General features: G+C 43.5%; 1 protein-coding gene across 4 annotated transcripts; it reads left to right on the plus strand.

Moving 5' to 3' along the window:
• The first annotated feature begins 2,871 nt into the window (after positions 1-2,871).
• Positions 2,872-22,110, plus strand: KLF11 (KLF transcription factor 11). Of its 4 annotated transcripts, none has more exons than XM_054022201.1 (4): positions 2,872-3,061; positions 11,371-11,631; positions 13,921-14,917; positions 17,444-22,110. In XM_054022201.1, the coding sequence occupies exons 2-4, from the start codon at positions 11,488-11,490 to the stop codon at positions 17,737-17,739; spliced, it is 1,437 nt and encodes a 478-aa protein (XP_053878176.1). In that variant the 5' UTR covers positions 2,872-3,061; positions 11,371-11,487; the 3' UTR covers positions 17,740-22,110. The 4 variants fall into 4 exon arrangements, with proteins under 4 accessions (XP_053878176.1, XP_053878174.1, XP_053878178.1 ...); XM_054022199.1 differs by lacking the exon at positions 2,872-3,061 and adding an exon at positions 8,312-8,446; XM_054022203.1 differs by lacking the exon at positions 2,872-3,061 and adding an exon at positions 9,362-9,485.
• Positions 22,111-22,159: the final 49 nt, after the last annotated feature.

The raw sequence follows: 22,159 nt of genomic DNA on the forward strand, positions 1-22,159 counted from the left end.
TAAAGCGTTTGATACTGTACCCCATGAGGAATTATTGGTTAAACTGAAAAACATGGGGATCGATATGAAAATCCAGAGGTGGATAAGGAATTGGTTAATGGGGAGAATGCAGCGGGTCGTATTAAAGGGTGAACTGTCAGGTTGGAGGGAGGTTACTAGTGGAGTGCCTCAAGGTTTGGTTTTGGGACCCATTTTATTTAATCTATTTATAACTGACCTCGGAACCGATTGCAGGAGTGGGCTGATAAAGTTTGCGGATGATACGAAGGTGGGAGGCGTTGTAAATTCGGAGGAGGACAGGGATATCCTGCAGGGAGACTTGAATGAGCTTGTGAATTGGAGTATCAGAAATAGGATGAAATTTAATAGTGAAAAGTGCAAGGTGATGCATTTGGGGATGAGTAATAACAATTTTAGATACAAGATGGGGACGCATTGGTTAGAAGTAACGGAAGAGGAGAAGGACCTAGGGGTCCTTGTAGACTGCAGGATGACTATGAGTCGACAATGTGACGTGGCGGTGAAAAAAGCCAATGCTGTCTTGGGATGCATTAGGCGAGGTATATCTAGTAGGGATAAGGAGGTCCTGCTTCCGTTGTACAAGGTGCTGGTGAGACCTCATTTGGAGTACTGTGTGCAGTTCTGGTCTCCCATGTTTAAAAAAGATGAACTCAAACTGGAACGGGTGCAGAGAAGGGCCACTAGGATGATCAGAGGAATGGAAAACCTGTCGTATGAAAGGAGACTAGAGGAGCTTGGGTTGTTTAGTCTGACAAAGCGAAGGCTGAGGGGGGATATGATTGCTATCTTTAAATATATTAGAGGGATTAATACAAGGGAGGGAGAAGAATTATTCCAGCTTAGTACTAATGTGGACACGAGAACGAATGGATATAAACTGGCCGTGGGGAAGTTCAGGCTTGAAATTAGACGTAGGTTTCTGACCGTCAGAGGGGTGAAATATTGGAACGGCCTTCCGAGGGAAACGGTGGGGGCGACGGACCTGTCTGGTTTTTAGATTAAGTTAGATAAGTTTATGGAGGGAATGGTTTAATGGTAAAACATAGTAGTCAAGGAAAACCAAGAAATGGTAGGTAAATAGTATAATGGCTAACAGGGGTCAGGCTGGAGACTCTTGCCTATATGCTCGGGGTCTTACTGATCGCCATATTTGGGGTCGGGAAGGAATTTTCCTCCAGGGCAGATTGGCTGAGCCTCTGGAGGTTTTTCGCCTTCCTCCGCAGCATGGGGCAGGGATCTCTAGCAGGAGGGTCTCTGCCGATTGAAGTCACTAAAAACAGGATTGGGGACTTCAACAGCAGAGTCCAGGGAAGGGGTAGGGACGGTTTTATGGCCTGCAGCATGCAGGGGGTCAGACCAGATGATCATAATGGTCCCTTCTGACCTTAAAGTCTATGAGTCTGAGACCTACAATGAAATGTATTTAGGTAAAAGCTATTGAGTAGAAAGTAAAGTATTGGACAAATAGAATAAAAAATGTAATCATTAAACCACAAAAACATATTTAAACGACGCTGTCAACTTAATCAGACTTTTATCTGAAATGTTTCCCTACTACTGTTTGAATCTTTCACTATAAATGAAAGTCATTAGAGAAATTATTTTCTTTATTTTTCCAGTTTATTTTGTGCATTATGGACTTTTCACTCAATCCTCTATGTAGTTATTCAGTTATTTTTCCTTTTTTGTTTGTGTGGATTTTTCACATAACACCATGAGATACAGAAATGTTCTTTTAAAAATGGGTATGTTGAAATTTAAAACCACAAAAATTGGCCAGAGGCAGGGGAGGCCTCAGAACCAAGTGTTCCTGAAATGACTTTTAACTATTTTTTTAAATGACTAGATTTCAAGTTCAAGGAGTTCCTTTAAGATAAATTTATTACATATGTCTTTGCCACTGCACTTACAGATCTTTGGATATGTCTGCTCTAGGTGAAGAGGTGTTGTAACAAAGCATTGCTTAGAACACAGCTTGCAACACACATGCATTCCTAGTATCCACACAAAACATCTGGTCAGGTGTTTTTCAGCATTCGTTGGCTCAGCTGGTTATAACAAAGCCACCTAAAGGATCTGGACACACAATTCCCAGCAGTTTTAATGGCAATTCTTTAGGCAGCTTTGAAAAACTCAGCCAACATCTTTAGATCATCTCTAGCACAGCCAGTGCAATTAACAATTTCTCTACAGTGTAGCAAGACACAGACGGTTAGCTATCCTGGTTCCGAATTCCACCGCTCAAAATGCAATACTTTGCAGTTAAAAATTACCCGAAAGACCCCACTTCCAGCAACAATGCTGGGCATTATGGAATAGGTGCTTCAGAAGTCCCAGAATCTGCAGGTATAAGCACAGTTCTACGGTGTACTATTATACCATACAACTGTGCTTATACCAGGATGAACACATCCAAATGGTGTTCATGAACCACTGAAGATAAAACATTATAAAACTAATGTACAAAATTCCAGTTAAAAATATCCTAATAGCTAACTTCCCCCACCTAGGGTTACCCGATAGCAACTGTAAAAAAACGGGACAGAGGGTGTGGGCTAATAGGCGCCTATATAAGAAAAAGTCCCCAAAAATGGGACTGTCCCTTTAAAAACGGGACATCTGGTCACCCTACCCCCACCCCCAATGGCTTTAAGGCTAGCGATTGTGTTATCAGAGCACCAAATAAGTTCTAACTGCGTTCCACCCACACTTATTCAAGAGTGCAGCAGATTGTTTTCTCTCTCTCTTTTTTTAAAAGACTCCTCTTTGGTTTCCTTTCCCAATATTTCTCACTTGTTCGTCCTTGGGCTGTGAATCAGAGGAATCAGCAGTTAATGCCAGTCGTGAAAACGGAGTTAGTGTGTGGATACTGGCTGGAGGGAGACAGTGTTGCTTATTGCCCGGACGGCTGGCAGAGGGCATAAAAACAGATTCAGCGCTGTACTTGTGCACTGTTAGCCTCAAAATTCTTCCCTCTGCTGTCTTTCTTACAACATTCGATACACTTTGCCAATCTACTTCACCTGCAAAATCTCATCGGGTGAGTAATTATTACAGTGGTAGAGTATCAGAGGGGTAGCCGTGTTAGTCTGAATCTGTAAAAAGCAACAGAGGGTCCTGTGGCACCTTTGAGACTAACAGAAGTACTGGGAGCATAAGCTTTCGTGGTTAAGAACCTCACTTCAGATGCATCTGAAGAAGTGAGGTTCTTACCCACGAAAGCTTATGCTCCCAGTACTTCTGTTAGTCTCAAAGGTGCCACAGGACCCTCTGTTGCTTTTTACAGTGGTAGAGACACTATTATTAAGATTGCCTGACACTGCGCATTATAAGATTCTATTTTCAGTTGCTTATAATTTTGCCAAACTTTAACAATTTGGGCTGAAATTATCCATACCTCAGACTGTCTTTTTTTTTTTTTTTTTTTTTTTAATTTCACAGAGAGCTGAATTAAGATTGTACAGTCAGCTTTAATTTTGGCATGTCCTAACTTTTGAGTGCTTGACTTTGCAATCTTAATAATGGTCTTTTAACTTAGTTTTTGTGTGTATTAATATTATTGTTTATTATTTTTAAGCATGGTTGATGTATTTGGCCTGTACAAAATATAAATAAAAAGACAGTTCTTGACCAAAGGCATTTTTAGTTCAAGAGGCACAAGTAAGATTGAGCGCATTGGGAAACTAAAAGGAAGGTGGCAATTTATTTTTTCATTATTACTATTATTACAATTATTTTATTATTATTTAGTTTTATCTTGGTCTCTGACCATCTTTTTTTTTTTTTTAACTGATGGAGATGGCTGACGTGAGTTAGCAAAGGTGGGCTTTGCAGAAGAAGCAAGTCTTTATGAGGTGTGAAGGACATGGGTCTGCTCTATTAAAATGTATGATGACTATATGTTTAGATGATTGTTGTAAGGGAATTTAATGTATGAAAGAAAGGGTTAATTCAAGATGAGGCTGATTGCACTCTTCCTTGCAATGGCTTCAGATAGCCCTGCCAACACTGAAGAGACAATGCAAGAGCCATTCACTTTGATGTCCTACCTCTGATGCTGAGCTCACTGGACTAGCTTGTCAAGGGAGGGGATCCCAGCTTATAAAGAGAACCAAAAAGCCTGGCAAAATACATAAAGAATTTGTAGGGGTGGGGGGAAAGAGAAGGGACAGATTGACACTCACAGAAACCCATTGGAGTGTCTGAGGAAGCTAGGCCTTCCTAGGCTCCCACCTGGGATGGAAGGCCTTAGGTTTCATAGATTCATAGGTTCTAAGGCCAGATGGGACCATTATGATCATCTAGTCTGACGTCTTGTATAACACAGGCCATAGAACTTCCCCAAGCAACATACGTGTGCATATAGACCTCTTGTTATTTTAAAACCCTCTTTTACCCATGTAATGCTTTGTTCTTACTAAAACAACAAGGAGTCCAGTGGCACCTTAAAGACTAACAGATTTATTTGGGCACAAACTTTTGTGGGTAAAAAAACACTTCTTCCGATGCATGGAGTGAAAATTACAGATGCAGGCATTATTGTACTGACACCTGAACAGAAGGGAGTTACCTCACAAGTGGAGAACCAGTATTGACAGGGCCAATTCAATCAGGGTGGATGTAATCCACTCCCAATAATTGATGAGGTGTCAATTCCAGGAGAGGCAAAGTTGCTTTTGTAGTGAGCCAGCCATTCCCTGTCCCTATTCAAGCCCAAATTAATGGTGTTACATTTGCAAATCAATTTTAGTTCTGCAGTTTCTGTTTGAAGTCTGTTTCTGAAGTTTTTTTGTTCAAGTATGGCTACTTTTAAATCTGTTATAGAATGTCCAGGAAGATTGAAGTGTTCTCCTACTGGCTTTTGTATGTTACCATTCCTGATGTCCGATTTGTGTCCATTTATTCTTTTACGTAGAGACTGTCCGGTTTGGCCAATGTACATGGCAGAGGGGCATTGCTGGCACATGGTGGCATATATCACATTTAGTAGATGTGCAGGTGAATGAATCCCTGATGGTATGGCTGATGTGGTTAGGTCCTCTGATGGTGTCGCTAGAATATGCCATAATGTGCCAGCAATACTGGGATACTTCAGGAAGACCAGAGAAGGGGTCAAAGGTGTAGTTAGCCCTGTAACCAAGACATTAGGCATATGAATGCAAATGTAGAGGCTGATGCACAGGGACTAGGAAGTTGTTCCCTACATATAAAATGGCAGAGAAGAAGACATGGAGATGGGAAGGAAATGAAAGGATGACAGAGCTGAAATCATTGGGAGAGAGAAGGAAACAAGGGGAAACATAACAGATAATCAGATCTGAGGTGTAGGCTGGGGCAAATTTGTACAGATTCTTCAGATGAGAATGAAGAGGTTAAATTTGATGCAACAGGTAGTGGGGAGAGATTCAAAGAGGCAAGTAGTGTAGACTCATAAAATGGTGAGGAAAATCCTTTTAACTTGTATTTTGGCTGGACCGGACGGAAGAGATATTCATATCAAGGAGGCTTGAGAGGAGGAAGTTGCAGTAACCAAGACTGGAGGCCAAGGTGTGGACAAACATTTAAGCCATTTGGAGAGGAAAGGCCAGATTTCTGAAAAGTTGTGATATGGGAAGTTTCTAGCCCTCTTGGCTGTGAAGAAAAGCTTGAAAATGTGACCTACATGTACCCTGTGTGTATGCCTACATGGCAATTAGACATCTAGCTGCCTTGTGCACGCAGGGCTTGGGCTGTGGGGCTGTTTAATTGCAGTGTAGATGTTTGGGCTCAGGTTGAGGCCTGGGCTCAAGAACCCTGTGAGGTGGGAGAGTCCCAGAGCCTGGGCTGCAGCCCAAGAGGGAGCATCTACACCACAATAAACAGCTCCTTAGCTCAAGCCCCTTAGCCCAAGTCAGCTGGCATGGGCCAGCTGTGGGTGTGTAATTGCAGTGTAGACATACCCTAAGGGTTCAAAAATCCAAAGGTAAAGAAAACCCCCTCAATGTACTAATTTTGAAAATCTCATGATTTCTGAGCCAATTTCATGATTTTTGTGGGGCCTGACTCGTGACTTTTGAACATTTGGGGCTGGCAATACTGTAGTGATATCAATGTGGCTGAGTCAAACTAGTAGCTAACGTTGGAGCTAGGTGTCCCCTCATGTCTCCCAAACCCCACAGTAGAGGCAATGGAACCTCTGCCATCAATCCAGGGGGAAGAAGGTGCTTTCTAGCTCCACTGGGTGGCCCCTTGCCAGCACTGCTGCTTCCTTTGGGGTGCTGGGGAAAGTTGGAGCCCTTGTTGTCCTTCAGGAACAAGGGGCTGTGAGGAACAATGCTTGCCACCTGTCCCCGTGGAGAAGGGTTAAAAATAAGTAGTGGTACTGTCCCTGGTGCCAACCACTTGGGTTACTCAGTGCAGACCGGGCACTTCTGAAAATGACCCACCCTCTCCTTTCTTACATGCTTTGATCAGCTGTGAAAGAGTTAATACTATTACTATTGTATGCACTGTTGTTGTAGCTGTGTGGATCCAAGAATATTAGAGACACAAACTGGGTGAGGTAATATCTGTTATTGGACCAACTTCTGTTGGTGAGAGACAAGCTTTTGAGCTTACACGGACAGAGCTCTTGTTTCGGTCTGGGAAATCTGTTCCATCTTATATTTTGCTGTGACACACTGTACCTTTCCCAGACCTGAAGAAGGGCTCTGTGTAAGCTCAAAAGCGTGTCTCTCACACCAGCAGAAGTTGGTCTAATAACAGCTATTACTTCACCCACCTTGTCTCTCTAAAGAGTTAACACTGACATTTAAATGATTGTAATTAAGATCTAAACTGATGCCCTATGGGAATGAATGAACAGTGGCAATTTGCAGGCACTGAAGCTATTACTTCAGACTACAAATTCAGGGAGACAGGGTCACTTACCTTACTTTAGTTTGCAACTATAAATGGCTAAAGATAGACTTTTTTTATTTAAATGAAAGCAGAAATTCTGGAGAATAAGATGGTACCAAAAAAAAAAAAAAAAAAAAAAGAGAGTATCAAAGAGTAGTGGATCACCGACCCAGCACAGCCTGGCCCATTTTGACACTTGCTAAGTTGAATGTATGTTCTAGCAGTTCTTTTCTAGGTGGTATTTCTATGCTGTTCTAGATATGGGGCATGATGCCCTAGACGATATATGCATTTTTCATATTGTTATTTATATTGTAGTAGCATCCAAAGGCCCCCAACTAAAGCAGGGCTCCATGGTGCATTCTTTCCTTCATGGGATTTCTACTGTTATGAAGTGAGAGGGGAAGAGATAAAATGCATTGTTCAGGATTGCTGGGTTTGAGGATGGGGGTCCTTTCTGTGCTGGATTGGGAAGGGGAGGAGGTCTATATTCTGTTGTGTATATTTGGGAGGTGCATTCTGTGCAAGACTGCAGAGGGGTGGAGTGCATTGCTGTGTATATTTATGGGGTGGACTGGGGAGGAAAGATGGTCTATTGTGGTGTTGTGTATATTTGGGGATGCACTGTGCTGGATTGGGGAGGGGAATGGTGCATTGTGAGGTGTATATTGGGGGCATATTGTTGTGTATATTTGGGGGTACACTCTCCTGGATTGGGAAGAAGGTGCATTGTATTGTGTACATTTGGGAGATTGAGGGGTGCAATGTGCTGTGTATATTTGGGGGTGCATTCTGTGCTGGATTGGGGAGAGGGTGCAATGTGCTGTGTATATTTGGGGGTGCATTCTGTGCTGGATTGGGGAGAGGGTGCAGTGAGTTGTGTATATTTGGGGGTGCACTGTGTGCTGGATTGGGGAGAGGGTACAGTGAGTTGTGTATATTTGGGGGTGCACTGTGTGCTGGATTGGGGAGAGGGTACAGTGAGTTGTGCACGTCTGGTGACTGTACTCTGCGCTGGCTCGGGGAGAAGTAGCCCCTTTCACACTCACTGTCTGGAGCCTGGTTCCCTGGCTGGGACGGGAGCGATTTGCAGCTCGCAGCAGCTCTGACACACCCCCGCGCGCAGGCATTCCCTGGCTGGCCGCCGCTCAGTGACAAGCGGCCCCGCCCCCCTTTCCTGCGCTGACCTTTCCCCTAGTTTCCAGCGGGTGGCTCAGACTGAGCCGCAGCCGCGAACATGCCCACGCTGAGCCCTTCCTACTATCAGGCAGGCTGCACGCCCCGATCACGCCGCCCGAGGCCGCCTATTGGTCCGACGCGGGCCAGGCCGGGCTGCGATTGGTGGGGAGCTGCCCGCTCCTTCCTCCCCCGTTCGCCTGGTGCACGGAGTATCTGGTGTGTTTCCCCCCGCCCGCGCCGGGGCTGCTGCGCGGCCGGCCCCGCGGGCGGGGGAGGTGGAGGCGGCGCTGGCTGCTGCCTTTGTCACATCGCTGCTGCCTGCAGGAGCCTCACCATGCCCGGCTCGGAGAGGGGAGATGCCCCCGCTGTGAGTACCCCCGGCCGGCGCTGCTTTGTGGGGTGGGGGGCTGCTGGCGGAGAGGGGGGCACTGAGGGGCCGGCTGCCCAGCCGCTCTCCCCCATGGCTTGCCCGTGCCCAGGCGCCAGGGTGATGGGCGCGTCGCGCCCGCCCCCGATGAGGGGCTCCCCCCTTGGGGCGCTGGAGGCAGCAAGCCGGGCACCTGCTGCCAGGGGCGCGAAGCCCGCTCGCCATAGCTTGGCCCCGGGGCGGGCGGTGCGTGCCCTGGGGTGGGGGCGTCTGTGGCCCGCGCTGCTGGCCCCGGGAGGGACACGGGAGCGAATATGCGCGTGGGTTTGCTTGTGAGCCCGGCCTCCCCTTCCCAGGGTGGGGGTCACCCCCTATGGTCGCCCCGCTGCCGTCGGCGTGGGGCAGGGGGCGAGGCTGACCCACGGCGCGGTACGTGCACCCGAGGGAGGCCCGCTGCAGCTGTCCGGCCCAGGGCGGGGCGGGCATGGCAGCTCGGTCGCTGTCTGCGCTGGGCGCCCCCAGCCCCCTCCTTCCCCCCCCGGGCACCCGCCCAGCCCTGGCTCCGCTGCAGCTCGGCGCTCGCCAGCCGGAGCCCGCGCGCGTTCGCGGGGCTGTTTTGATGCATCACGTTGCCCCGCAGTTATATTGGGAGTGGGCGGCGGCTGCGGGCCCCGCGGGGTGGGGAGAAACCCCGCCATCCCCTCCCCTCCCCTCCGAGGGTGGGGCTTTCCCTCCTCCCAGCCCGCTGGGCTCGGCTCCGGGGCTCCGTCACGCTGAGCAGGCGGCCGCGGCCCCGCTTCGCCTGTTGGGCGAGCAAACGAGACTGGTGAGGCTCGGCCCCCCCTGAAAATAAACATGCAGGGCCTGGCCCCGGGGATCTCCCGTCCCGTGGCGCTGCTGCTGCTCCGGCAGACGCACAGCAGCTGGGGCCGCCTGCCAGCTCGCCCGCTGTTTGCAGGCGCCGACTTCCTGTGCCGTGCCTGTGCGCCGCGCGCGGGGTGATCTCAGGACAAGCTGTCGGGCTCCTCTCGGCGCCGGTGTGAGTTTCACCCAGCCTTTATTTTGCGAGCACAGCCCTTTTCGAGGAAATCACCCGCGTGGAGCGTAACCTCTTTTTGGTGTTGATGGAGGACTTGGGAAGCTATTTCTTGGATAGAGCGCGGAGACTTGGAAGGAGCTGTCACCAGCTCCTGTGTCTTCATATGTTTGCCCGGTGCTCAGCACAGTGGTTCTGCTTGGTGGTTTTTACTGTTCATATTGTAATCAAAGAATTATATAAATTTTCAAGACCTATGGGATTTTTTTCTAAAATTTTCAGAGTAGTTAGTCTATTTAAGGACTCTTTAAATTGGATTATTATTTTTTTTTTTAACCCTGAGGCTTCCTTTAAATCTGGGATGATTTGTCAGGTGGATGAATACTCTATGGATTTGATAAATGTCTGCTTTTCAGATCCATTGTGCTTAATGTGTCTACCACACACGTGTAATAAATACTATATTATGTACACAGTTGTATATCTGCTTGGCACTATGGACCTAGTGAAGTCAATGGCAAGGTCTCATTGACTTTCAGTGGGGGCATAATTTCACCCAATGCCATCTAATCTCTTTTAGATTTTTTTAGTAGGATTTATTACTGCAGTATCTAAGCATTATCCCTACCAGTTTATAATCTAAAGAAAGGCCGGATTCTGCTTTCCTCACACACTCAGAATTCTAATTGATTTTGTTTAGAGTTTTGGGTGTGCAAGAAGTGGAGGAATGGACCCTTTTGTTATTGCTTATTTTGTGTGGGGGGGAAAGTGAATATAAGTGTTAGAGCAACAACATGTGGCTGCTGGGGTCATTACAACACACACACTGAACATTTGCAAAACTTGTGTACGTTTTCACTGAAGGAAAAATGAGGATTTTTAGCCCCCGAAAAGTACAATAATGCAATATTTGCTTATGAAAACAAATTGATGTTTGGGTTCCTCTCCCATCCCCAAATGCTCTAATAATAGTATCTACCTCTTACATAGTGCTTTAGCATTGACAACTGGATGTGCATATGGTGCTCTTAGTGCCCTCCTATGTATGCATCTGTCCGCCTCAATTTCCTCCACCTGTAATATGGGGGATAAATGACTTACCAAATTTATACACTGAGGGCACGGCTACACTAGAGAGTTTACAATGGCACAGGCAGGTATAGACGCTCTAAGCCAACAGGAAAGAGCTCTGCCCTTGGCTTAACTACTCCAGCCCTCCTGCAAGCTGCAGAAGCTATATCGGTGGGAGAAACTCCACACTGGTGCTTATGTTGGTGTAACTTATGTCGCTCAGGTTGGTGATTCATTCACACCCCTGAGCAACATAAGGTATGCCTACTAAGCTGTAGTGTAGACGTAGCTCGAGTAGGCAGCAGACCTGTGTTTAGAACTTGGGAACCCTTGACTCTCTGCCCTTATCTCATTCTTCTAAAGGGCAGTAAATATTAGACTGAAGCTAAATAAATCCCTTGTGTCAAGCCAGAAAATGGCCCTCACTAAACAAAGCAGGGTGTGGAGTCACTTTGTGTGTGTGTGTGTGTGTGTGTGTGTGTGTGTGTGTGTGCGCGCGCGCGCAGAACATGTTTACTCAGAACAACAATAATCCAAGAAAGTTAGTCTGGAAATTTAAGCTACGTGTGTCAATTCCTTTCCAGTGAGTCATTCTTCTGCAAGGCTAGTTGGGTTGGGAGTGGGGAGATAAGATGTACTCTGATAGGAGGGGGAGGGGAAAGGTTTGCATATTGAATAACAATTGGTTTTTAAAAAAAATCTTGCATTGGGCATATGATGAGTTTCAAGTGACCTTCATTATAAGCAAACAGTATGTGGGTGGTGATAACTTTGTTTTCCAACTTGTTCTAACAGCTAATGATCTGATTGCCTTTAGGTTGACATTGTGGACATATATGAATCTATACGTGAAAGACAGCGTCATGACAGCGAAAGGTCTACGTGTAGCACCTTAGAGCAGAATGACATAGAAGCAGTCCAGGCACTTGTTTGTATGAGCTCCTGGGGTCAAAGATCACAGAAAGGTGACCTATTAAAGATAAGGCCACTTACACCCATCTCAGATTCAGGTGACTTCACCATGCATGCAGAAGCTGCCTCTGAATTACCAAAGGATTATCACTTTTTGTCTACACTGGTAAGAAAAAAACTAATTAAAAATGAATATGTATGACCACAGATAAATTTTATATTATTATATCCCCATTATATTGAATAATTTTATTGTATTTGGGGAGAGCACAGTATCTTTGTTTTTTAAATGCTGATTATTGTTGAAAGTAATATCTACCTCTTAACTTGTCTATATATGTAATTACTATTTTCATGTAAAGTATACATTTCTCAGTTTGGATAATTCTGTCATCTCTTCAGTAATAGATGTGATGACACAAACAAAATGTTTTGACTTCCTGTTTAAATCCAAGTAGAAAAACTTTGATCAAGAGTTCATTTTAACTGATGTCCAGGGGCAGCTTATTTGGATAGTTTATTGTAGGCTTCTCCTTAGTACTTTGAGTAAGAGGATTGCATGTGACTCTTACTTTTGGGGGAATTCTGCACTAGAAATATAAAAATTCTGCACACAACTATTTTAAAATTCTGCAAAATTCTGCCAGTTTTATTTGTCAAAAATAACATTACATAATCATGCCAGTTTCAATTACTTTGGTAATTTATTTCAAAATACCTGTCAGCAAGTATGTCTGTAACAATACAGACGCACACAAAAAATTACCCCAGCAGTAGAGAGGTAAAGAAACCCCTATGACAACCCAGTTCCTATTTCTCTGCCCCCTCTTCCCGCCCAGCTGGGGGGTCCAGACACCCACTACCCCTCCCACCCAGAGCCCAGCTGCGGCACCCCCTCGCCCCAACCAATACACCCAGATCCCCTACCCCCCAGAGACCAGCTACGGGGTCTGCCCTTGCCCAGACACCTGCTGTTCTCTCCTCCCCTCCCCCTCCGTCCCGTCCCCCCCCCCCCCCAACCTCAGCTGAGGGCTTTCCCCAGCCCAGACAGCCACCCCCCTACCTATCAGACTCCAGGGATCCAGAGGGAGAAACAGCCTGATGCTCAGTCCCAGGCTTGTGTGGAGTTTCCGCTGCCTCCTTCTCTTAGGGCATGCTGGGAAATGCAGCTGCCCGGAACCCTGTGGCTCTCTAGTTCCTTCCCCTGGCAGTGTTTTCTATGTGTGAGGTGGGCTCTGCAGGGTCCAGTGGCCCCTAGTGGTGACCAGCAGCACTGCAGCCCATTTCTGGGGCGGCGGGGGGGAAGGAAATTCTGTGCACACAACATTAATTTCTGCAAAATTCTGCATTGCGCAGTATTTCCCCAGGAGTAGACTCTGTATTGATTTACCTGCAAAGATCATACAAAAAAGAATCCTTGGAATGTAGGACAAATGTTATTAGACACAGTGATAAAGCATAAAAGCAAGTTGAAATTAAACTTGCCATTTCATCATGATACTTCCATAGCCTGTGTGTTTGTATGTGCAGCTGATTATTTCTCCAAAGTTCTGGTCCACTTTAGATGACAGTTGATTCTCAGGTACCTGGGAATGGATCACTTGATGATTTTCTGTTCGTTCCCTCTGAAGCACCTGGCATTGGCCGCAGTCAGAAGACAGGATACTGGGCTAGATGGACCTTTGGTCTGACCCAGTATAGCTGTTCTTGTGTTTCTTATATAGGTATTGTTGTAGTTGATATCCAAGAAAAGCTAATTTGTTTTAATCTTTCAATATGTTAAGGAATTCATTTTACCCAATAGACATTTATTATGCAAATGAACTAGGAAGAAGGAGGAGGAAGATTGAGAGGGGTGATGACTGGCTGATAGACCTCTTAGGTCATAATCTCATCTCCCAACAGTGGCTGGTCTCTTCTGGAGCAGTGAAGGGAAGAGGCATAAATTCTCAGAAGCAGTGGAGGGAAGAGGGAGAAGTGGCTCAAGAAGAGCGGGGAGAACAGTTCCAAACATATCTATTCCAAGATGAGCTACCAGCTGACAGAATAATAATTAATAAAAGATTTAGGTCTCTGCCAACCTGCAATTAAGCAGGTATAATGTCACTATGAATTGCTATCCTATTTTCTAAGAACAGCGCACAGTGTACAGCATTTAAATAGACGCAGCCATTATCTGAGTGAAAATGGGCGTTGGAGCCTAAAGAGCTGACACATGCAGTATTGCAGCTGTGTCACTGTTTACTTGATACTAGCAGGCTTTTGAACTTTCCAGAAGAGCCACTCTATAAGAAGTTAATGTTTTAGTCATAGCTTCCTAAAATATGGCTCTTTAGACTCTTCATTCTACTCTAGATCTTTATCACATGTTCTTTATTTTTAAAGTAAGGTTGATAACCACTGTGAAAACACCTGACGGTTTTTATGTTTGTATATTTTTGTTTTATTTTTCTAGTGTATGACCCCACCCCACAGCCCTGATTTTGTTGAGCCATCGACTACAATGCTCCTTTCTTCACAAGTCACTTATTCCAAGCCAAGGACAGTCATGGCAAATACATCTGTTTGCGTAGTCACCTCTACAAACTGTGCATCTGCCATAGCCAAACCATCTGTCATAAACATGGAGAGACAGTCCAGTCGGAAGTCAGCAATACCTGAGCCACCTGCCCCTCAGCCTTGCAGGGCCATGGCAACCAGTGTGATACGTCATACGGGCGATAGTTCTGCTTACCCCCACATTCCTGCTGTGCAAGTTAAAACAAAGGTAACTTCAGGCAATTGCAGCACTTCCACAGACTGGTGTGAAGCACAAGACCGAAGACATTCCAGAGTTTCAGAGGACATGGACACTGCTGATGGTTTAATTAGTGATACTTCACCAGTACATCAGGCTTATGTGCACAACTCCAGTTGTAACGCTACCAATAAAGGGCAACAGCCAATACGGCCTGTTTCACCGCGGACTTGTTTACCAAAGAACTGTGACAACTACCTACAGAAAAAAGCCACCCAGCTGCTACCTACCCCTGTTTCAAACCCCCAAGTCATCTGCCAAATGATCCCTTTTAACAGGCAAAGACGTATGATTTCTGCCTTTATAAAACCCCCTACACAGACAGTCGCAACTACTGTCCAACCTATTTTACCCCAAACAGCCCCAGTTTCTCAGCCTGTTCTCATGGGATCTTCTGTGCCTCAGGGGACTGTTATGTTGGTTCTTCCACAGACTGCTGTTGCACAGACACCACAGTGCCAACAAACAGTAATGACTGTTGGAAACACCAAGTTATTGCCTCTTGCTCCTGCACCAGTTTTTATTGCTTCTGGTCAAAGCTGTGCACCTCAAATGGACTTCTCAAGAAGGAGAAATTACGTTTGCAACTTCCCAGGCTGTAGGAAAACTTACTTCAAAAGTTCCCACCTCAAAGCCCATCTTCGTACTCACACTGGTGCGTATGGAGGGCAAATCCTTTGTTACAAGAATATTCACTTGTATTGTTGGAAGAATGTTGTTCTGCATTTTGATTCTGAGAGGGGTAAGTGGGTGGCATAGAAACCTTTCCATATATTGTGGGAGAGTAGAGGATATTCTTCAAGGACAGACAAAAAAGGGACAATTTATTTTCTGTAACTTAAACCCCAGATTAACTCCATTGACATGAGTAGAATTTCACATAGTGTAAATTAAAGCAAAACTTGGTCCAAAATGTTTTTTTTAAACTTGAGTTGTGCTATATTTAATATGATCTGAAGGAATTACATAAACCAGTTTTCTTGGGGAGGGTGTGTTGTGACACATCATCCTACAGGTGGTTTTTGTGTTTGTCTTTTTATGGTTCATCAGGCTACACATAACAGAATCCACTCAATACACCTGTTAAGATAGATGTATTTTTTTCCAGTTTTTTAGCATTCTGACTTCACTAAAGGAATGAGCACCAGGTCCTGAGCTGTAATGAATTCCACTGTGGTGGATAATAGAACTAACTATTGGTTAAATAAAACCAGTCGGCTTTAGTTTGTGACCACTATATGCATAGAATTGTTAAACTGAAATGAAAATCAAACATAACAAATACTTGTGGACTGTCTTTAACCAGACTTTGAGGAGCAATCAGGGCAGAAATATATTTTTACAAAGTATGTTTTAATAATTCCTTTCTTCTTTCTGAAATCCTGGTCTGCTGCAAGTCACGCATTCTGGGTTCTTATTAAAAGGATGTCCAAGTGCTATATTTGTTTATTTTGGAGGGGGGGGGGGGGGCAGAGGAGATTACTTTAAGATGTATTTCTTTCCTGGTTCTCTCCTGAGCCTGGTCTAACTCTATGGATATTCAGCACATAATCTGGTTTTAATTTCCATTTAATCTGACAATTTATCTTATTAAAATTCCTCATTGGAAGAATAACTTTTTGAAAAAGACACTTTAAGGGAGTAGATATTTCCCTAAACTAGAACCTAGAGCAGTGGTCACAAACTTTTTACCTCGCGTCCTCCCCTTACCTCTGTCTGTGCCCCTGGAGTGGGGGTTGGGAGCAGAGCCCCGGACACAGGGCTGGCAGCCGGGGCCAGGCCCAAGAGTGGAGCTGGATGGTGCTCTCTCCCTGCTCCCCCCCACCCCCACGTCAGGGCTGACCCTGGTCCCAGCTGTGCTTCCCTGAATGTTTCTTGGTGCCCCCCAGGGGAACACGCCCCACAGATTGGGATCTCTGACCTAGAGGTAGAATCCTCTCCTTCCTTGTTGCTCTTTAGGGTGTGTGCGCGAGTGGAAGAGCCGTTATGGCTGGTGTAGTGGATTCCTGAGTTATCCTGGTGCAGTGCGGGATGGCCCAGGGATAAGGGCAGTGTATCTTATAGAACATCTTTCCTCTGGTTCAAAAAGAAGCTGTATGAATCCGTTCTAACATGATGACTGCAGCATGTGTACAGGGGAGCTGGAGCACACTGGTCTAGCTGTGATTCTTAACTAGCAAATAGAGCCTGCAGAAGGCCAGAGGAACAATAGCTGACCTACCCTTCCCTCTGTTACTTCTGCTTTGAGAGAGAGGTGGATTATCTTGTGCAGTAGGGGAAGGACTGAGCCCTTAATATGTAAGAATTCTTTTTAGTGCTTCCTTGTGGAATGGAGCACACATTTTCAGATTTATCTGTAAGTATATTTTGGATATTAAATGTTTATCGCTGGGGAAAAGTGGGTAGTAGATCACTTGCTATTAGAATAGCTCTAAAATTGCACAATTGTGTAAGTATTACACACAGTAATCAGAAACTAGCAAAGGTGATGTTAGAGCTGTGAGCAAACGCTTATGTTCCTTGGGCATCCAAAATGCTTGTGAAGCCAATGGAAATTTTAGCTTGTGAAAGGAATGCAGGATCATCCCTTACATTAGTTCTGTTTCACACCACATGAGCAATAAAATGTAACTTCTTTTTGGTGGAATTGATGAACTGCCAAATCTAATGATAAACATAGCTCAGTAAATGATCCAAAATCTTAGTAATTATGTTCTTAATTGTTATTAGCAGTTAAGTTGCTGTGTTCTTTTGAAGAATTGAGCATTTTATTATGACATTGAGATCAAATCCAAGACTTTATTTCAGATTATAGTTCTTTCTAATGACATGGCACAGTCTCTGACTTCTAGTAGAGGGGTTCATTTCTCAAAGTTCACAGTCAAAAGATATTGTAGCTTTATGCAAAAATATTCTCCCCTAAACTCTGAATTGTTTGGCAACATTTTTTTATAATGTTGTTGAATCAGAAAATCAACAAAAGCAATAAATGTACTTTTGTCTAAGACCTTGATGCAGCAGCCACTTAAGCACATGCTTAATCTTATGGGACTCGTGTGCATAGAGTTAAATATGTGCTTAAGTGGCTGCAAGGCTGGAGTCTAAATTATTAGTTCTTAAAGCCATTTTCTTTTTTATCAGTAAAAATAACCTTGTTTTGCTTTTCTCCATATCCATTCAGGAGAAAAACCTTTCAGCTGTAACTGGGAAGGCTGTGACAAAAAGTTTGCCCGCTCAGATGAACTTTCTCGACACCGAAGAACTCATACTGGAGAGAAGAAGTTTGCTTGTCCTGTGTGTGATCGTCGTTTCATGCGCAGTGATCACTTGACAAAACACGCCCGACGTCATATGACTACAAAGAAAATACCCAGTTGGCAGACACAGGTTGACAAACTGAACAGAATTGCTACAGCAGAGAAACCTAAAAGTGATGGTGCATTGAACATGCTCATACCCATACCAACCTCTGCCTAAGTGGGCTAGTTGGACAAAAAAATCTGCTCTCTGAACTTTCTAAAAGTCAGGAAGAGCTAAAATGGTTAAAACCGAATTGACGATGTTTTCTTAACTTCTGTTCATATTTGCCTCTTTAATAGGGTGGAAAAAAGGTATGTAATTATTTTTTTCAGTTTAGGCTCTGTTCTGATGATATCGTATGAGAACTCAATTGTGTGTGTGTCTCTCTTTTTTTTTTTTTTGGTTCCTCTTTTCCTCAACATTTGGGCATCCAGTCACCAGCACTTCAGAAAAGCAGAACTCTTTGGAAACAATTTGGGTACTAGAGTATTAAAAGCAAAACTCATTTGAGTAACAATTGCTGTTCATATTTGATACAAAGTAAAACAAGTGATTTTTAATGTTTTATATACTAGTATTTTCTATACAAAATATATTTTATATTTGTTCAGCTAGGGCTTGGCCTGCCGTCATTGAAACTACTTGCATAAGTAAAAGTGTGCAAAATCAGACCCTTTGTTTGGAAACTGCTTTTCACTAAGCCGCAAGAAACTTAATTAAAACATTTTATAAACATATAAACACATTGGTTAACTCAGAATGTTTTGGAACTCTACACGTTTAGAGCCTGATCCAGCAATCAGTTTGCACAGTCAGACCTTCATTCAGATGAGATTGCAGGAGTGGGACTTAAAAGCCTGTTGCCATTTACCAAAAAAAAAAAAAAAAAACTCCAGGAATAAAAGTGTGCTTCTTGAAATCCACAACAATTAATTGAATTAGGTTCCTTGAAGGAAAAAATTGCACTTAGCATGTTTCATACACTTTGCTGTGGTAAATCCTTATGACTTCAGGTGGAAGCTTGAAAGACACACACTCCTGATCAGTTTTTGTTCTGACTGAGCAAAGTTTGGAGAGCCAAGACTGTTCAAGTGGATGCGCAAGGACAGCTGCTTCTGAAGAATTTTGCCACCATTAAGAAATTTTTACTTGTTGATGCTAATCTGCTGCAATCTACTGTAAACACAAAACTGGTAGATGGTGACAAAACAGCTGTCCTGTATAGTAAACTGGATCTCTGATTTGTATTTCTCTGTTTTTAAAATGTTAGGTTTTTTTTATATAGTATTTAGGTTAGACTCTTGCACACCTAATAATGAACTGTTCAAGACTTCAGTTTGTATCAAAAGCACACACCCAAAGTCTAATTTAAAACACAGCCACTTTGTTAAACTGATGAGCCTCTTCTTACGGCCTTATACATCATGCTATTTTGCATTCAGAACCACTCTTCTCTATTAAATGAAATATTCTTCCTGTTGAATGGACTTTCTTTTCCATCAAAGTAGGTTATGACTAAGATGAATTGCAAAATTGCCAGCTGCAGGACTGCTCTGTTGTAACTTTCTTTAGTAGTATAGTATGATTAACAAAATTAAGTGTGTAGCACAACTAGATCACTCAGCTTCTGTGTCAAGAAGAGAACACACACACACACACACACATTATATTAACAAGCAAAGATGTTTGCTGTAGTGCTGAGATCAGACTTGGTGTAACATCTGACATTTCATTAGTACCCAGAATCATTGGCTATAGAACAGATTAAAAATAGCTTTTTGACTAGCGTGGTACCTTCCTTAATCCAAATATTTCTGTGCTGTCGGTTGATTCCTTGTGCAACTTGGCTGCTTCTATTGCAAACATCTTTTAACATTAACAACTTCATAAGGACTTTGCCTTAAGCTTATTTATTTATTTCATTTGAGTCTAAATTTCCTATCGTGAACAGCCTTCTCCTTAAAATGTGGTTCTAATCTGAAAAGTAATAATATAAAAATGGCATTTTCATACTCCAGGTCATCTGCTTCTTGTGTGTGCGTTCAGTTGCATCTCCCTCTTTACTGACAAAGTATGTTTTTGCTACTCTTTGCTCTTATGAGCCTGTCACAGTCAACACAACTAACGGAGCGTGAGCTGGATTCTCTTCCATTTTGCAAAATAATGGTTTACTAAGTTCAGTCTGTTACACTTTTTGAAATCCACTGAGTGTCCATATGGAACAGTATTTCAATTTGAAGTAAAATGATTGGACTTTCCTACTACCAGCAAATAATACATTGAAACTGTCAGTAATATTGAGCTTTTGAGAAGATATCTAAATTTCCAGATGAATAAAACATCAATATTTGGAAATGTGCTGCATGTTGCACTGCTTCATTAGTCTGAAAACTTTGTTTTGTTGTGCAGTCTGTTGGTCTGATTCTGCGCACATATGGACTGGTGCAAACACGCTGAAATCAGTTTATAGTTCATGTGAAGTCAGTGAAGCGCATGTGTAACAGCAGAATATACTCCTATATCTAGGTTTTTATGCCTCTGGTTATAGTTATTGGTAATTTTAAGATTATGCTAAATTGAAACATTGCGCTCAGTGTACTTAATTTTTGTGCATATCCTTTAAAATGTCCAATCCTTGTTCATTTTACATTTATTATGACACAGCTGATCATCTGTACTCCTGGGGGAATTCTGCCCCACTGTGCATGCACAGAATTTTTTTCCAGACCCAATACATGCTGGGAAGGTGCTGCAGTTATTCTTTTTGCCCACCAGGGGCTGTTGTGTCGCCAGAACAGAGAGCAGCTGCTTCTGTGCGGGAGCAGCCCCAGCTGCAGATAGGGAAGAAGGAGAGGCTGCCTTCATCACAGTGTCCTGCCCATGGGGCCAGGTCAGGAGGCACAGGATATGGGGGGACAGACAGCATGGGCTGCTGGGGAAAAGGTCACAGACGAGTTCAGAAAGGCAAGTGGGGGCACAGATTGGGGCGGGGACTGAATGGGAGTGGGGGCGCAGGGCCACGTGGGGACGGGGGCAGATGTGCCTGTCTGACTGAGAAGGGCTAGGGGGTCAGTCAGCGTCTGCATGATGGAGGCTCCCTAACAATTCCTCCCTGTTCAAAAAACACCCAGCGTGATATTTTGACAAAATATGCAAAATTTTGCAGAATTCCCCCAGGAGTAATCTTGTGTATTGCTGTATGTATGCAAATGTTTATTTTTCAAAGGGCTACATTGTAATTCCTCTTTTTGATAAAGTGGATACTTGGACTGTTACTCTTGTGGTGTTTGAGTACTGACAGTTAGGATGCAAGCTTAATTCCATTGCAAAAAAAGATTAGCCCTGCTCTTCATGCTCTAGGGAAGAGAAGAGCAAAAAAATCTGCCTATGGACTGTAGTGCGACTGGGTGGCTTTTTTACTTGACCCAAACATGACACATCAACTTCAAAATCTATTTTGGTAAACTAATTTTTTTTAATTTGGCAGAATATTTTGATATTTCCCAGTAGCAGAACAGTTTTGGAAACACCCTGTAAGTAATTTTGTAGATGGTCTTGTTCTTTTGCTTGTCAGAGAGAGAAAAAGATGCACAGGAGAGTATGGGATAAAATTCTGCCCATAAATGTGCAAGCATAGTTGTCATTGGTCCCTGTGTCCTGTTTGCAATACCTCTATCTCCTATTTACTTAGGAGTTAGGGCCACTTAGAAGTCGGCAGGAACTGTGTGTGAGCATTAGACCGTGATTATTTAGAACCTGAGCCTGCAAATAGATTTTTTGGTTTGGGTGCTGAACTGAAAAGTTTAAAAAAAAAAAAAAAAAAGGGGGGGGGGGGGGCAAACCAAGCCAATTTTTTGAAATTTTTAATCAAACAGAAACTTGGAAAACTTTCATTTCCAATTGACTGAAACATTTCAGGTAGAGTCAAAACAGTCTTTTCGTGTTTATATTCGTTATGAGTGTTTTTGTTTTCATTTGGCAGTTTTGGGGTATTTTTCACCCTCTTTTGTAGTGATGCTTTTTTTTTTTTTTTTTTTTTTTTTTTTAAATTGGCCAAATTTGATAATGGAATGCCATTTTAAAGCAAAATGTCAGAAATGTTTCTAAATGATTGAAGTGAAATGTTTTGACTTTTCCACACACAAATTTCAAGATGTTTTGGCTGAAACTGTTTGTCAGATTTTACCCAAATTCGGGAATAGTTTTTGACGCTCTGAAAAAAGGCATTTATGGTGGAATTTCTATTAGCGGAAATATTTCACCCAATGCTATGGCTGAACGTATCCTGTGAGGTGTTTTGAGGGCGCTCATACTGTTGGGCCCAAGGGAAGCAAAGTACTTTTGTAAATGTGCTTGAATAACTAAGCCAAAATTTGAAACTTTTTCTTGCACAGTATAAGGGAGTAAAAACAGAAAAATGAAGTTGTCTTAGTGGATTAAACATGACCAGGTAAACTGTCCTAGTGCACTTTAATGCCTGCACAATTTTGTTCAGTCTTTTTACTGCGAGCCTATAAGTATATTTCAAAATAAATTTTAAAATTTTCACATTTTTGTAATGGTTTTTAACTTATTTAATAAAACTGTAATGTGGCTT

The sequence above is a fragment of the Malaclemys terrapin genome, chromosome 3 (genome assembly GCF_027887155.1).
Source record: "Malaclemys terrapin pileata isolate rMalTer1 chromosome 3, rMalTer1.hap1, whole genome shotgun sequence".
NCBI classification, from domain to species: domain Eukaryota; kingdom Metazoa; phylum Chordata; order Testudines; family Emydidae; genus Malaclemys; species Malaclemys terrapin.

What these genes read in the sequence shown, in the direction of transcription:
- KLF11 (XM_054022199.1), top strand. Translation starts at nt 8,414, where the DNA reads ATGCCCGGCTCGGAGAGGGGAGATGCCCCCGCT. An exon ending in AGAGGGGAGATGCCCCCGCT is followed by an intron (nt 8,447 to 11,370) that starts GTGAGTACCCCC and finishes GATTGCCTTTAG; the next exon opens with GTTGACATTGTGGACATATA. An exon ending in ATCACTTTTTGTCTACACTG is followed by an intron (nt 11,632 to 13,920) that starts GTAAGAAAAAAA and finishes TTATTTTTCTAG; the next exon opens with TGTATGACCCCACCCCACAG.